The sequence below is a fragment of the Triticum urartu genome, chromosome 7 (genome assembly GCF_003073215.2).
Source record: "Triticum urartu cultivar G1812 chromosome 7, Tu2.1, whole genome shotgun sequence".
NCBI lineage: Eukaryota > Viridiplantae > Streptophyta > Magnoliopsida > Poales > Poaceae > Triticum > Triticum urartu.
In genome coordinates, this window is record NC_053028.1 from 265,738,376 (window position 1) to 265,754,360 (window position 15,985).

The 15,985-nt window shown below is 44.7% G+C and overlaps 1 protein-coding gene and 1 non-coding gene across 4 annotated transcripts; both read right to left on the reverse strand.

Annotated features, from left to right (window-relative positions):
* Window positions 1-7,845: 7,845 nt before the first annotated feature.
* Window positions 7,846-11,125, reverse strand: LOC125523920. Of its 3 annotated transcripts, none has more exons than XM_048688988.1 (3): window positions 10,579-11,125; window positions 9,805-9,944; window positions 7,846-8,924 (listed from the first exon to the last, which is right to left on the reverse strand). In XM_048688988.1, the coding sequence occupies exons 1-3, from the start codon at window positions 10,782-10,784 to the stop codon at window positions 8,914-8,916; spliced, it is 357 nt and encodes a 118-aa protein (XP_048544945.1). In that variant the 5' UTR covers window positions 10,785-11,125; the 3' UTR covers window positions 7,846-8,913. The 3 variants fall into 3 exon arrangements, 2 of the variants coding, with proteins under 2 accessions (XP_048544945.1, XP_048544944.1); XR_007290477.1 differs by lacking the exon at window positions 7,846-8,924 and having other exon boundaries at window positions 8,932-9,944; window positions 10,579-10,668; window positions 10,746-11,125; XM_048688987.1 differs by lacking the exon at window positions 7,846-8,924 and having other exon boundaries at window positions 8,932-9,944.
* Window positions 11,126-13,585: 2,460 nt separating this feature from the next.
* Window positions 13,586-13,657, reverse strand: TRNAT-UGU. Its single transcript has one exon. It is a non-coding gene; the product is annotated as a tRNA-Thr (tRNA).
* Window positions 13,658-15,985: the final 2,328 nt, after the last annotated feature.

The window sequence follows — 15,985 nt, forward strand, 5'->3', positions numbered from 1 at the left end:
GACGGTACTGTGCTGGTCCTAGGCTAGACCGTGCTAGAGACGCGAGCCTAGAACACTAACAAAATCACGGCGCTGCACGTAAATAAGGGAAAAGCACACTCTGGAACTTTTTTTTTCGCTTTTTTTTTTTTTGCGCTCCTTTTTTTTGCGCTCCTCTTTTTTTTTTGCGCTCCTTTTTTTTTGCGCTCCTTTTTTTTTTTTGCGCTCCTCTTTTTTTTTTGCGAAAAATTACTATAATGGCGAGTGTCTCAAAACTCTTCCCTCGTCAAACTGATAGGATGGGCACGAAATTTTTTTTTCACTTTTTTTTTCGGAAATCAGGGCAGCGACGACGAAAAAGTGCGACAAAAAATCACTATGATGGCACGTGGCTCAAAAGACTCAGAAAAGCCTAAAAATAGGATAGGGAAAAAAATTTTTGCCCGTGAAAATTTTGGCCTAAAAACTGCCCGGGGGTCTCCAGACTCTTTTTTTTTCCGAGACCTACGCAGGCAAGGAAACACGAATCGGAATTGAGATTGATCTCAAGAACAAACCTAATATGAGAAGAACTCGGATTGGTGGTGGATATATGGGTGGTATATGGCAGCGGTGGTGGTATATGGTAGCGGTGGTGGTATATGGATAGAGATGATGATGGTGCGGCGGCGGCGTGACAACTTATGACCAGAACTCGAAACTCTAAAAGACTAGACTCTAAGACCAGCAACTTGACACGACGATGCAACCGCAAATTCAACAAAGCAAAAACCCTAAAAAGATTATGCAAAGGCTCAGATTGGTTCGGATATGATGAACTAACCCTAATTTTTTTTGTGGCTTTTTCGTGGACTGTAGGTATGAAGAACAGACTCGATCTAATCTACGAAAAACTGTAAAATCTCACCGAGTAACCTGGAAATCTGATACCACTTGATAGAGGCAAGGTGTCCCGATGTTTCGATGAGATGGTGGCTATCGTTTTCTGTGGGAGTCGACCTTGACGATCCGACTACGAACGTGCGAGACGTCGCGCCTTAGCAATCGCTAAACCAACTTCCGAGGGGTTATTGACCACGCCGGAGCACGATCAACCTGACCACGAGGGCCTGTTTCCTGCGAGCAAACGAAGAACAAGCAAGAAACTGAGATTGCACTCTGGATATTGCGAATATAAGATGAAAGCTTTATTGATCAAGGTGGGGTTCTGTGACGTCTTGGTCTGGTCGTTGGACACAAACGAAGTACGAGAAGTTGCAGCTATGGCGAACTTTTAATCTAAACAAAACCCAAAGTCTAAACGACGCCCTACGGGCTGTATATATGGAGGAAGAGAGGGGAATTTCGTGGCCCTTGAGGGTGGGGTCCGAAACCAACCCTAACTCTTGTTTCCCCACACATACGGACTCTAAAAATAGCCTATACTTAAGTATTTCGAAATTACATGGGCCTGGCCCATTAATAAGGTGACGCAGCACCTAGAATAGCCTATGGACGAATATTATGAAGTGGCATCTTGTATATTTCGTCCATGGCTTCATGCACTCCTTATGGCGGCTTCAAAGTCCTGAAATCATCACTTGTAACTCCGTTCTTGATCCCCTTGCGCATGCCATCCACTTCATGCGTGTTCTTGCTCCAATGTTCATCCTTCTCCAAGCTAGGCCCTTCATTTGAAAGCAAAACAAATGTATCCAATTTAGGCAGCATCATAATCTCATGAACATTAGAATCATTACCAAGAAACGAGTACCTGGTAATTTAATTGGCGTGCGCGAGCTCTAGTAATTGGTCCAGTATATGTAACAGTAGGGGCTGTGGGTGTAACAATGGTATTGATGTCCTCATCATCCTCCCCTTCTTGAAATGAAGTCGTCCTCGACGGAAGCTCATCTTCCTCACCCAAATAAGGCTTCAAATCTGCAATATTAAAAGTGGGACTAACCCAAAATCTGCAGGTAGCTCAAGTTTATATGCATTATCATTTATTTTCTCTAAAACCTTAAAAGGACCATCAGCACGTGGCATTAGCTTTGATTTGCGCAGATTAGGAAATCTATCTTTACGCAAATGTAACCAAACAAGATCTCCAGGTGCAAACACAACATGTTTTCTACCCTTATCTCCAGCAAGTTTATATTTAGCATTCATACGCTCAATGTTTTCCTTAGTTACTCATGCATTTTTAAAATCAATTCAGCCGTTCTTTAGCATCAAAATTAACCTTCTCCGAAGATGGAAGAGGCAACAAATCAATAGGTGCACGAGGTAGGAAACCATACACAATTTCAAAAGGGCACATCTTAGTAGTAGAATGCAATGAACGATTATAAGCAAATTCAATATGAGGCAAGCATTCTTCCCATTTTCTTGTTATTCTTCAAAACAGCCCTAAGCATAGTAGACAATGTTCTATTGACTACTTCAGTTTGTCCATCAGTTTGGGGGTGACAAGTAGTACTAAAAAGCAGCTTAGTCCCCAACTTAGCCCATAAACATCTCCAAAAGTGGCTAAGAAATTTAGTATCACGATCTGAAACAATAGTATTTGGCACACCATGTAAGCGAATAATTTCACGAAAGAACAAATCAGCAACATTAACAGCATCATCGCTTTTATGACATGGTATAAAGTGTGCCATTTTCGAGAACCTATCCACGACAACAAATATGCTATCCCTCCCCTTCTTTGTTCTAGGTAAACCTAAAACAAAGTCCATAGATATATCCTCCCAAGGAACACTAGGTACAGGCAAAGGCATATATAAACCATGAGGATTGAGTCGTGACTTAGCTCTTTGACATGTAGTGCAGCGAGCAACAAAACGCTCAACATCCCGTCTCATCTTTGGCCAAAAGAAATGTGTAGCAAGTATATCCTCCGTCTTCTTGACGCCAAAGTGTCCCATTAATCCTCCTCCATGCGCCTCCTGCAACAACAAAAGACGAACGGAGCTAGCTGGAATGCATAGCTTGTTAGCACGAAACACAAATCCATCGTTAAGAACGAACTTGTTCCAAGTTCTCCCTTCCTTACAATTCTGCAATACATCTTTAAATTCAGCATCATGAACATATTGATCTTTGATGGTCTCCAAACCAAATATTTTAAAGTCAAGTTGTGAAAGCATAGTATAACGACGAGACAAGGCATCAGCAATAACATTTTCTTTACCCTTCTTGTGTTTAATGACATAAGGGAAAGTCTCAATGAATTCAACCCATTTAGCATGTCTACGGTTCAGTTTTGCTTGACTTTTAATGTGTTTCAAAGATTCATGATCAGAATGTATAACAAATTCCTTGGGCCATAAATAATGTTGCCATTTTCTAAGGTCCGAACAAGAGCATATAATTCTTTATCATAAGTAGAATAGTTCAGACTAGGCCCACTCAATTTTTCAGAAAAGTATGCAACAGGTTTTCCATCTTGTAATAACACACCTCCTAATCCAATTCCACTAGCATCACATTCAAGCTCAAAAGTCTTATTGAAATTAGGAAGTTGGAGTAAAGGAGCATGTGTCAACTTATCTTTCAATACCGTGAAGGCTTCTTCCTGTGCGGTACCCCAAACAAAAGGTACATCCTTCTTTGTAAGCTCGTTGAGAGGTGCAGCAATGGTGCTGAAATCTCTCACAAAACGCCTATAGAAACCAGCGAGGCCAAGGAAACTCCTCACTTGTGTGACCGTTTTGGGCTGCGGCCAACTCTCAATAGCTTCAATCTTGGCTTTATCAACTTCAATTCCCTGTGGAGTAACAACATAGCCAAGAAAAGATACTCGGTCGGTGCAAAAGGTGCACTTTCCAAGGTTACCAAACAAAGTGCATCACGTAGAGCAATAAAAACAGCACGTAAATGTTCCAAATGTTCCTCCAAAGATTTGCTATAAATCAATATGTCATCAAAGTACTACCACAAATCGTCCAATGAAAGCACGTAAAACTTCGTTCATTAACCTCATGAAAGTACTAGGTGCATTAGTTAACCCAAAAGGCATGACTAACCACTCATATAATCCAAACTTAGTTTTAAATGCTGTTTTCCATTCATCTCCCAATTTCATACGAATTTGATGGTAACCACTACGCAAATCAACTTTGGAGAATATTGTAGAGCCACTCAATTCATCAAGCATATCATCTAGCCTAGGAATAGGATGACGATAACGAATAGTAATATTATTAATGCCTCTACAATCAACGCACATACGCGACGTACCATCCTTTTTCGGCACTAAAATGATAGGAACAGCACAAGGACTAAGGGATTCGCGTATATAACCTTTGTCGAGCAGTTCTTGTACTTGACGCATAATCTCCTTCGTCTCCTCTGGATTGGTACGGTTGGTCCGGTTGGTGTGGGGAAACAGAGTAGGGTTGGTTTCGGACCCCACCCTCAAGGGCCACGAAATTCCCCTCTCTTCCTCCATATATACAGCCCTTAGGGCGTCGTTTAGACTTTGGGTTTTGTTTAGATTAAAAGTTCGCCATAGCTGCAACTTCGCGTACTTCGTTTGTGTCCAACGACCAGACCAAGACGTCACAGAACCCCACCTTGATCAATAAAGCTTTCATCTTATATTCGCAATATCCAGATTGCAATCTCAGTTTCTTGCTTGTTCTTCGTTTGCTCGCAGGAAACAGGCCCTCGTGGTCAGGTTGATCGTGCTCCGGCGTGGTCAATAACCCCTCGGAAGTTGGTTTAGCGATTGCTAAGGCGCGACGTCTCGCACGTTCGTAGTCGGATCGTCAAGGTCGACTCCCACAGAAAACGATAGCCACCATCTCATCGAAACATCGGGACACCTTTGCCTCTATCACATACTTGCTACACATTTCTTTTGGCCAAAGATGAGACGGGATGTTGACGTTTTGTTGCTCGCTGCACTTCATGTCAAAAAGCTAAGTCACGACTCAATCCTCATGGTTTATATATGCCTTTGCCTGTACCTAGTGTTCCTTGGGAGGATATATCTATGGACTTTGTTTTAGGTTTACCTCGAACAAAGAAGGGGAGGGATAGCATATTTGTTGTCGTGGATAGGTTCTCGAAAATGGCACACTTTATACCATGTCATAAAAGCGATGATGCTGTTAATGTTGCTGATTTGTTCTTTCGTGAAATTATTCGCTTGCATGGTGTGCCAAATACTATTGTTTCAGATCGTGATACTATATTTCTTAGCCACTTTTGGAGATGTTTATGGGCTAAGTTGGGGACTAAATTGCTTTTTAGTACTACTTGTCACCCCCAAACTGATGGACAAACTGAAGTAGTCAATAGAACATTGTCTACTATGCTTAGGGCAGTTTTGAAGAATAACAAGAAAATGTGGGAAGAATGCTTGTCTCATATTGAATTTGCTTATAATCTTTCATTGCATTCTACTACTAAGATGTGCCCTTTTGAAATTGTGTATGGTTTCCTACCTCGTGCACCTATTGATTTGTTGCCTCTTCCATCTTCGGAGAAGGTTAATTTTGATGCTAAAGAACATTCTGAATTGATTTTAAAAATGCATGAGTTAACTAAGGAAAACATTGAGCGTATGAATGCTAAATATAAACTTGCTGGAGATAAGGGTAGAAAACATGTTGTGTTTGCACCTAGAGATCTTGTTTGGTTACATTTGCGTAAAGATAGATTTCCTAATCTGCGCAAATCAAAGCTAATGCCACGTGCTGATGGTCCTTTTAAGGTTTTAGAGAAAATAAATGATAATGCATATAAACTTGAGCTACCTGCAGATTTTGGGGTTAGTCCCACTTTTAATATTGCAGATTTGAAGCCTTATTTGGGTGAGGAAGATGAGCTTCCGTCGAAGACGACTTCATTTCAAGAAGGGGAGGATGATGAGGACATCAATACCATTGTTACACCCACAGCCCCTACTGTTACATATATTGGACCAATTACTAGAGCTCGCGCACGCCAATTAAATTACCAGGTACTTTCGTTTCTTGGTAATGATTCTAATGTTCATGAGATTATGATGCTGCCTAAATTGGATACATTTGTTTTGCTTTCAAATGAAGGGCCTAGCTTGGAGAAGGATGAACATTGGAGCAAGAACACGCATGAAGTTGATGGCATGCGCAAGGGGATCAAGAACGGAGTTACAAGTGATGATTTCAGGACTTTGAAGCCGCCATAAGGAGTGCATGAAGCCATGGACGAAATATACAAGATGCCACTTCATAATATTCGTCCATAGACTATTCTAGGTGCTGCGTCACCTTATTAATGGGCCAGGCCCATGTAATTTCGAAATACTTAAGTATAGGCTGTTTTTAGAGTCCGTATGTGTGGGGAAACAAGAGTTAGGGTTGGTTTCGGACCCCACCCTCAAGGGCCACGAAATTCCCCTCTCTTCCTCCATATATACAGCCCTTAGGGCGTCGTTTAGACTTTGGGTTTTGTTTAGATTAAAAGTTCACCATAGCTGCAACTTCGCGTACTTCGTTTGTGTCCAACGACCAGACCAAGACGTCACAGAACCCCACCTTGATCAATAAAGCTTTCATCTTATATTCGCAATATCCAGATTGCAATCTCAGTTTCTTGCTTGTTCTTCGTTTGCTCGCAGGAAACAGGCCCTCGTGGTCAGGTTGATCGTGCTCCGGCGTGGTCAATAACCCCTCAGAAGTTGGTTTAGCGATTGCTAAGGCGCGACGTCTCGCACGTTCGTAGTCGGATCGTCAAGGTCGACTCCCACAGAAAACGATAGCTATCATCTCATCGAAAGATCGGGACCCTCGCCTCTATCATTCGATGACGTGCAAATGAAAACTGAATCTGCAAGCCCGTTTCATTCGTTCTTTCTGTATACACAGCAGCCTATGTACTTGTACATGGCTTGTCCATAGTTCTCCAAAAGCTAAATCTGAAATTAGAAATGTGTCTTTGTGATGCTTTTGGGACAACAGTTTAGAAATCCCAATTCTGAAAAATGGGCTATATTTAGTTTCTTTTCTGCTTGAGACATCAAGTATGATTTGTTACTGCTTCGTTTTTAAATTAGAATGTGCCAAAAAAATAGAAATTAGCCACCATATCAGAAAATCACTTAATCCAGAGTACAATTCAAATTCAGATTAACCAATAGAAGCCTAATCACTGAATAACCAATAGAAACTCATGCAAGGTTTTGATATAAATGGCACAAGAAAAATTGAACAGTTCACTTATCAACCAGCCTACCTGTGGCTTCACTGAATATCTTTGCATTCTTTCCTCATTGTCTTCATCCTTGCAGCTAACCAAAATGGTTGTAGTACCCTGAAACATTTTATGCTCGAAGTTAATGAGAGTTCATTTACACCATAAAGAAATTCAGAATTGGCTTGCGGCCACATGCTTTGTTAAATTAACATTATGTAATGTTTGAGCAGGACCGAGGACATAATTCAGCATGTTTTATGTTGACATTTAATATGACAATTTTCTGGATTTGCCGGCATGAAAATATAAGCATATTGGGTGGACATAATTACTCATTTGTGAGATACATTACTAAATTTATCAACAATGATCTGAGTTCCTAGTACCAGGAAACATCCTATACATAAGGAACAACATACTTGGACTTATCCAGAAGGAGTGAATCAACTTGAATAATAAGATTTTTTTATCGAGAGAGAAACTTGAATCATAAGATAAGAAAAGCTTGAAACATCACCTATGATGGGGGCTCATCAGCACACCGGTCTGTGGCCTCTCTCTTCTCCCTTTCTCCATACCAACTGTTAATTAATTTTCACCCTACGAAAAACTAAGTTGCACAGAACAACAGGGTAAATCGAACCACACTCGCAAAAAATATATCGTAAATCAAACCAATCATTATTGTTGTTTCTGAGATACAGTTTCATCAGTTCGTGAAACAAAAGGACTGTGAACATTCCCAAGCTAGCATGTCCTATTACAGAAGTAGCATCATGACATTCACTAGTTTCCCATTTACAGTCAGGCACCTTATTTAGATAAGTATCCAGGCATCTCAGTGGGGAGAAAGCACGAATCAATGGGTGTATGTCATGCCGAGTGTTCCCAGTGTACAGCAAAAAGAGGGGGAGGGGGCGGACCTGCAGGTCGCCGTTGAGGTCCTGTCGGGGGCAGACACCATCAAGGTCCAATCCCAACACATCGGGCCGACTCCGCAGGGCGTGGAGGCGGAGCTCGGCCTGCCATCGACGAACAACGACCGGGGATGGGCGAGTGTGGGTCGGCTCAAGATTGCGTCAATGTGTGCATGTCGACGTCGGCGCCGACCTTTTCCTCGACCCCGCGACACACATGGTGCAATATAAGAAGCAATAGACTCCAACACACATACAGCTTGATGCAAGATGCATGGGTGAGACAGATGGATTAGAAAAAAATTGTTAATGGATGCAGTCAATACACAATTTATATGTTGACAAGTATGCATAATGTAATGAATCGTCAACAAACGCCGAGAGGTCTTCTGGTGTTACTAATTTTAAATGGGTTCATACATTTTCATCGGCATAAACGTTCACCGGGATCTAACTAAGGAAATCCATGACACATACTGAACCCCAGTATTCACCGCGAAAGCATCACATGAAAATGGATGGTAACAACATGATGCAGATTCACACATACCCACGCTCAGCTCTAACATTCCAAATAACCACATGGAAAAGGAAACGACCCCCGAAATTCAGAGACAGGGTAACTAAAGCATGCTGGCTGTGACATAATCTACGAGGTGTCGAGGTTAGTGATTGATGCACACCTATTTCGCCAAGTTCACCGAAAAGATAATTGAATAGGTCATGCTCATCCTTCTCCCTCTCGGCTTTGTGGATCTTCCTCGGGGATTTCTTCTTGCACTTTCCGACGGTGACAGGCATGTGACTCGAAAGCTATTACATCAGCAACAATGAAACACGGGCACACCTCTCACGCGTGTCCTACATAACTAATAGGCAACATAAGCATACAATGAATAATACAGGAGTCAGCATATGTTAATACACTATGCTAGCTTATCCTAGATACAAATGAATTATCGATTACACCAGTTTCACCATTACCATTCTAAAATTAGAAAGTGATGATTGGTTGTTCTATTGGAAGCAAGGTATCTACGATATGCATAAACACATCAAAGGCACACAAATTTGATGTGAATCTACAATTATAGGTGTCCGCAGCCATCATACAAACATGCAATGCATGCCAAATATCCAGATCATGCACCAAACTTTTGCAAGTGATCCTATCCTAAAACTTTTTCATATTTTGCACGGCAGTTTACCCGATTAGCCCAGTCTTTGAAGTGTAACAACTCAATCTCTTGTAAACAGACATACACTAAGGTCAGAAACAAGCGAAGAGATTTTAACACCTAAAATTCATTTCAAAATGAAGAAATCAATCAGCAAGGAGTTGTACAGACTAAAACATTGAGTGATCTATGTTCTGTAATTTGTATCCCAATTAGTTGAAACCTACTTAAGGATGTTCTGGGTGGAAGGCAGTGCAAAATATCAGACTCTCACTATAAGTTAGTGTTGCTATGCGAGTCATCCTATTACAAATGTCTTTCCCCAAACGACAGCTAATTGCAAAAGGAAGCTATGCCAAGCTTTGTATTGCAGTTCACAACTATACTATTATGTACATTTTTACATACATTTCCAGATCCTGGACCAAACAAACTGCTAGTATGTACCAAGTACGTCGCTACAAAACCAACAAACAGAAAATCACACAGTTCCAAAGCTCAAGGCACCACAATTTACCAGAGGGACATGCAATTCACAGCAAAGAGGTCAGGATCAAACTCACCGTGATGTCCTTCTCTGGCCACGACGTACAGGGCATTGTACCCCGACCTGTTCTTCACCGACGCCCTGGGCGTCAAGGTGCCGGAGCAGCTCCACCACCACCTCGAGGTGGCCTCTCGGCGGACACGAGTTTCATCATTCCTGTAATTTAGATCGAATAAAATTAATGTTGCAATACAATAGGCTAGTACATTATAATGAAAAGAACATGGGCAATATTCACAAAAAAGAAAGGCTTAGTAGTAGCTGTGCAAGTATAAAGGCAGTCTCCTAACTCGTAACTTCAATCAGGTTTTGTACTGACACAGCAGATGCTGCTGTAAGATAGTGTGAAGAGGACAGCAGACAAAATACAAAAGGTTCTATAATGCAAAGATATGCTTATTAATATAGAACCCTGCAACAAGTGAAAAGGACTTTGAGAATCTAAATATAGCACAATTACAATGAACCGTTCAAGAGTATCAAAACCAAACAAGTGCAGCTTGTACATTGTACATCCTTTGCCTTATCTCCAAGATAACCCATTAGCCCTCTACCAACGCAAGAAACTTTCAGGTTTCTTTCTAATCTCATTTCTTATTTCACTATGTTCCTAAACTGCAAGAAATATACCAACCATCTGTTTGTAGGCAAGCAAACAATACATAGTACAAACACAATATTTGTGTTACTGTATGAACTTAATAGAAGCAATCATGAAGTTAGGGATAGAACTGCTGAGCACAAATATTTGCAAATGTGAATTTTAATGAAACATGCCAAACGATAATACCTAGAAGTATTTGGCTGCTCATCTTCTTCTTCCAACACCAGAATCTCCATGCCCATTACGCCACCTCCTTTGTGTCTTCCAGTTGAAAATCTGCCCAATAAATTGGCAAACAAACAACATATGCATAGCGGGAGAAGGAAGATGGCTAGAGTGGGGCGCCGCCTTACCGCTGACGGCCAGATCTGCTCCCGGTGGCGCTTCTCCATGGGCTCGCTGTCTCCCTCTCCGTCCCCTCTTCATCTCACGCTCCTCTCCTCTTCTCTGCCTGAGAAGAACACTGCGGACGGCCATCTCTGTGGCCAACCCGTTCCAGCCGCCGCTCAACCCAACGACAGAACCGCTCCGCCTCCTCCTCAGCGCCATCGACCGGGACGCCAAACGGGGGCGGGGATGGATCCAGTGCCGAGATAGAGAAGACCAGGAGGCGGAGGCGCGTCGCCAGCGCGGGCGGGCTAGCTCTCTTGCAGTCGTGCGATGGATTTGGAGGGTGGTGGCGGCGGCGGCGGCGGAGAAGCAGGGAGGGGACGAGGGGCTGCGGGAGATGAAAGTAGAGAGGTCACGTGTGCGAAAACCTGCTATGTGGGCCAATAGCAACAAGCTGTCAAACACACAGCCTCGTCCAATCGCTAGCTCGATTCTTTTTTCTTCGCATCACGCCCAATCGTTAGGTAATGACGTGGCTAGCGCGAGAGTGCGCACATTGCGCGACCGTTAAAGGGTTTAATGGTCAAAGTTAATGGTCAACCTGATTTGTGGGCCCATCCTGTCAAAAAGGCGTTCAGAAAAAGCGAATCGGGCACTTTTCTAACATGATAGTTTTTAGTCACAGATTAGTAAAAAAATGATAGTTTTTGGCACAAATTCATAAAATGGTAGTTTTTGAACATGTTTTCATGAAATGTGGTAGTTTTTTGTTAAATACTCGGATGTTTCCTGTACCCAAACTCGAAACAAGTGGAGTTGTACGGCCCGTGCGTCGCACAGGCTGCTTCGAGGAACCAACGACGGCAGCCTACACGTACGTCGTCGCAACGTGCAGAACGGAAGTCAAGGAGCAGCAGCAGAATTCAACAACGCACGCCTTTGATTTCTTTTCGATAGTAACGGGAGGAAGCTACGAGCAACCTTTATACTATTGACTTGGTCGTGTACCAGTGCCGCACTACAATGGGCAAACAAATGTCTAGTAGTAAGAGATAACGAAATGGAAGAGAAAAATAAAAATATCCCGCTTGGGAACGGACGACTTTCCTCTTTTCCACGGGTGTTATATTTTCCAACTACACCTTGCATGCATGGTGACTGACTTTCCACAGGTTGCAGTTGCGCCCACCATACACACCTGGTCAATGTTCCCCTCCCCCCAAGTTTGATCATTCCTACCGCCCCCACCCCATGGTCAACAACAGCGAATTCCTGAGGCACGCCGTACGTAAAAGTCGTCAATAACCAGGCGCGCACGCGCTGCAGAAAACTTGCCTATATAAAGAGCAGAGCACCAGCCTAGCTGCTAAGAACACAGACATCAAACTTCAGACCCACACACACAAGAGCAAGAACAAGCTTGTTTGCCTGCCTCATCGATCGAAACACAGCAGGATCATCGTCTTGATCAGGAGCAGACTCGGCTATACGCCTATACCTCATGGGTTCGTCGACGGCGCGCGTTCTCCTCGCGGTGGCTCTCGCCGTGCTTCTAACGTCGACGTCCCATGTCGCTGATGCCGCCAGGCCCGCGCCGGGCGGCGGACCAGGCGCTGCTGCTCGACGGCGGCGTCGTCCAGGCGGTGACGCTGGCGGACAAGGCGAGGCAGACGGTGGAGCTGCTCATGGCCAGGTTGCGGCCGGTCCCAGCCCCAAGGGACCCGGCCACTAGATAGACGAGAAAATGACTTCTCCTGTGATCCCGTTCTTTTGTTCATGTTTCTTTTCTGGGGAAAAGAGACCCTGATTCTTTCTAGTTTATTACAGATTCATTTTTGAGGGGGAAAAACATTCTTCTCTGTTGTTACATGTATTATACTGTACCGGTACTGCTGATGTGAGATACTAGTGAACTAATCAAGTACAAAGATCAATAATTGCAATTCTTTAATATCACTGATAAGTTCAGATGTCTGATTCGGTTACTATACACAAGTTTCTCTTGTCATCACTCCATCCGGTTTGGAAAGGAGACCTAGGAGCTGTTCGGCAACCCAGCAGCTCTGGAAATACCAGGGTCCATGGAGTACCTATTTCCTTGCTCTGCTTTTTTTAACTGCAGCTCCGGCTGCTCCGGGAGCAGAGTCGTGTGGAGCGGAGGGACTCCGAACAGCGGCTAGTCTGACCCTGTTCAGGTTTTCACACATTGTTAATGGTTGCAAAACCGCAATCATGAGAAGTACTAGTACTACTTGGCGAAATCTTAGTGGCGCCAAGCTTGTGGTGACATGCCATGCTAATGTTGGATTAATCATTGATAACGGTCCAAGCTCAAAGGGGAGGAGCAAAGAAGACCTTCAAGTAAGCACAGGGGAGGATTGTGCTGACACTATTTTTACACACCTCCTTGTGTCCTCTTTTCCCTTCTTCACAGAAACTTCAAATTCTTCAAATGAACACAAACAAATGAAGTTCTAGGTATCTGAATTTGGACTGAAAGTACGCCGCCATGGCATTTGCAGGTGATCCACCGTGCATCCGTGTCAAATTCGCTCATTTTGACTTATGAAAGTGCATGCTTTTGATTCTTTGACCAAGTTTCCATGTTGCAAGTATCGTGCGGATTGACTAGGATTGGAAGATCGGAGAAGGAAGAAGATTCAGGGCAAAGCGTTGCTTCCAAGAAAGCGGCAACGATGCATGCACTTTGCCGTACGGCATTCTTGACAGCACTCAAATTGGGCGGCAAACTAGTCAGACTGTATTGTACTTAACGACGCACCATTCGAAACACAAATCGTTTTGCGCTTAAAAAAATGCACACGAATTTGCGCCTCAAAAATGAGGGCCACAAAACAAAAAGTGCCCTCACGCAGGATCGAACTACGGACCTTCAGTTTACAAGACTGACGCTCTACCACTGAGCTATAAGGGCTACTTGTTGCATTGACTCAATTTCATATTTTAATAGGGGTATGTCTAGGGCACATCTAGATGTGCTCTAACTATTGCACATTTAAATGAGTGAATCAAGCACAAAAAGATAAAAAAAGAAAAAAATATTTACACGAATTTTAATGTAAGATCAATGACATAGGACTTAGATGTGCAATACTTATGGCATATCTAAATGTGCTTTAGCAAAACTGATTTTTAATACGTGATTCATCTTACCTCGACGCGAAAATCCAAACCGAGCAGAGCACGAACTCGGAACTCCCAGCTCGTATCGGATTCCACTTCTCCGGCGCGCCCCGGCCGGCTCCCTCATTCGATCTACATAAGCGCACCACCCATGGCCTCTCCGGGTCTCCATCAATCCACCCAACTCCGAGCTCCTCACAATGGCGTCTGTGGCCGACTCCATGCCCGTGGAGTTTGAGCAGGGGACAGCAATGACGGCGGCCGAACTCTGCCGTTCCATGTGCGTCGAGTTTGACGACCTCGGGATGATCCTCACGGCGACGCGCGGCGGCGAGGCAGTGGCCGAGGTGGTGCTCAAGGACGACGGCGCCGGCGGAGGGGTGCTCCGCGTGCTGCCCAGCGAGAGCTTCCTGGACGGCGGGCACCGCGTGCACGTGGTGGACGTGAAGGGCGAGCGGGAGGCCTTCGTGCTGGTCGTGGAGGTCCAAGAGCATGACGGGAGCATTGCCAGCGTGCGGAAGATCTGCTGATTCGCTTATGTTGAGACGTCGGATTTCCATTAGAGCCACAGTTAGAGCAAAACAAGCCCTCCTTGTCGCACGTTCTTGCTACGTCGAACGAAAATGAAATCATGTTTTCAGTTAATTATTTTGTAGCAATCATACTTTTGTTGTTTATTATATCCTTAATTAATTATGTGTGTTGTAGCATCCTCCTGATATGTGGGAATATAAGCCGCCTCGAGAGCCGTCAGATGTTGTTACAGCCCACCCTACTATCACTACGAAGAGCCCCGCGAGAGACAAGGCCCAGGAACCAGACAAGAGGGTGAGAAGGCCCAGCGAGCGCTACCCAGCCCACAAGTGGGTGACCTAGCCTACTTATCAGGGAGAGTCACTGGAGGACGGCAAGCAGGAACCAGTTGGCATTCTTGACGGCGGCAGCTTCTTCCCCTTTCTCCCCTTCCTTTCCCTCCTTAGAACCATAGCTACTTCAGATTTGGTGTAATTCAGAGAACACTACTGTACTAGATCGACCGAAAGCGTAACATTTTGGTAATCAGAGCCTTCTCCCATCACCACCGATCGATCGACCCTGGCGGGGCGTTTTCCCTCGATCATCCAGACACGACACGGTAAGGCCACCACCATGGAAGAGCACGGCAAGGCGCTGGCCGATCTGACAGCGGTTATCGCCGCGATGACGGCGAAGATCGACGACATCCATCCAGTCGTCCTCGAGTTCCAAGGGTGGAGGCCAACGATCGAGCAATCGGTCGAGGATCTGCGAGCAGAGTTGGGCGATCTGCGCGCGCAACTGCGGGACAAGGGCAAGGCGGCGGATCCAACCGTGTCGTGGCGCGCTCCTCCGCCAACAGACTCTTCGCAAGCGCCATCACAGCACCAGGCGCCCCTGCTCCTTCGACCACCACCGATCCGACTGGGGGATCTGCCACCAATTCCGGGCCATGTGGCGGACGAGCCCTTCCATCGGGGGGGGGGGCCCCTACCAGCTTCGGGTGGCGACGGCCACGGGCCAATTGGCCACGGCAGGACAACAATCCACCGGGGGAGCACACCCCGAGGGCGCCTCCGGTCACGGGTGTGCACAATTCCCAGTCTCTGCTAGGGGAGGGTTCATTCTTTGGAGATCGCAACTATCATAGATTTCCACCACCACCGCGTTTCGATTTTCCGCTGTTCGATGGGGATGGCCCCCGAGCTTGGCGTCTGAAATGCGAGGCATATTTTAGAGTGTGTACACTTAGTCCGGATACATGGGTGAGCTGCGCCGCGATGTACTTCATCGACGGGGCCTTATCTTGGTTGCAATCTACCAAGGCTCACATGATTTACACTGATTGGGGCACTTTTGCCGAAGCGGTCTGTGTGCAGTTCGGGCGTGAGGAATTTCAGTCCCTCTTGCGTCAGTTTAACTAGCTGTGATAGAGCGGATCTGTGGCTGAGTACGCCGAAAAATTTACCCAGTTCATGCATAACCTTATAGCTCACCATGAGTCTTGGGAGCCCTCATACTTTGTCATGCATTTTATCGATGGGTTGCAAAAAGAAATCCGAGCAGCTGTTGTTTTACATCGACCAAAATCTCTGGATACTGT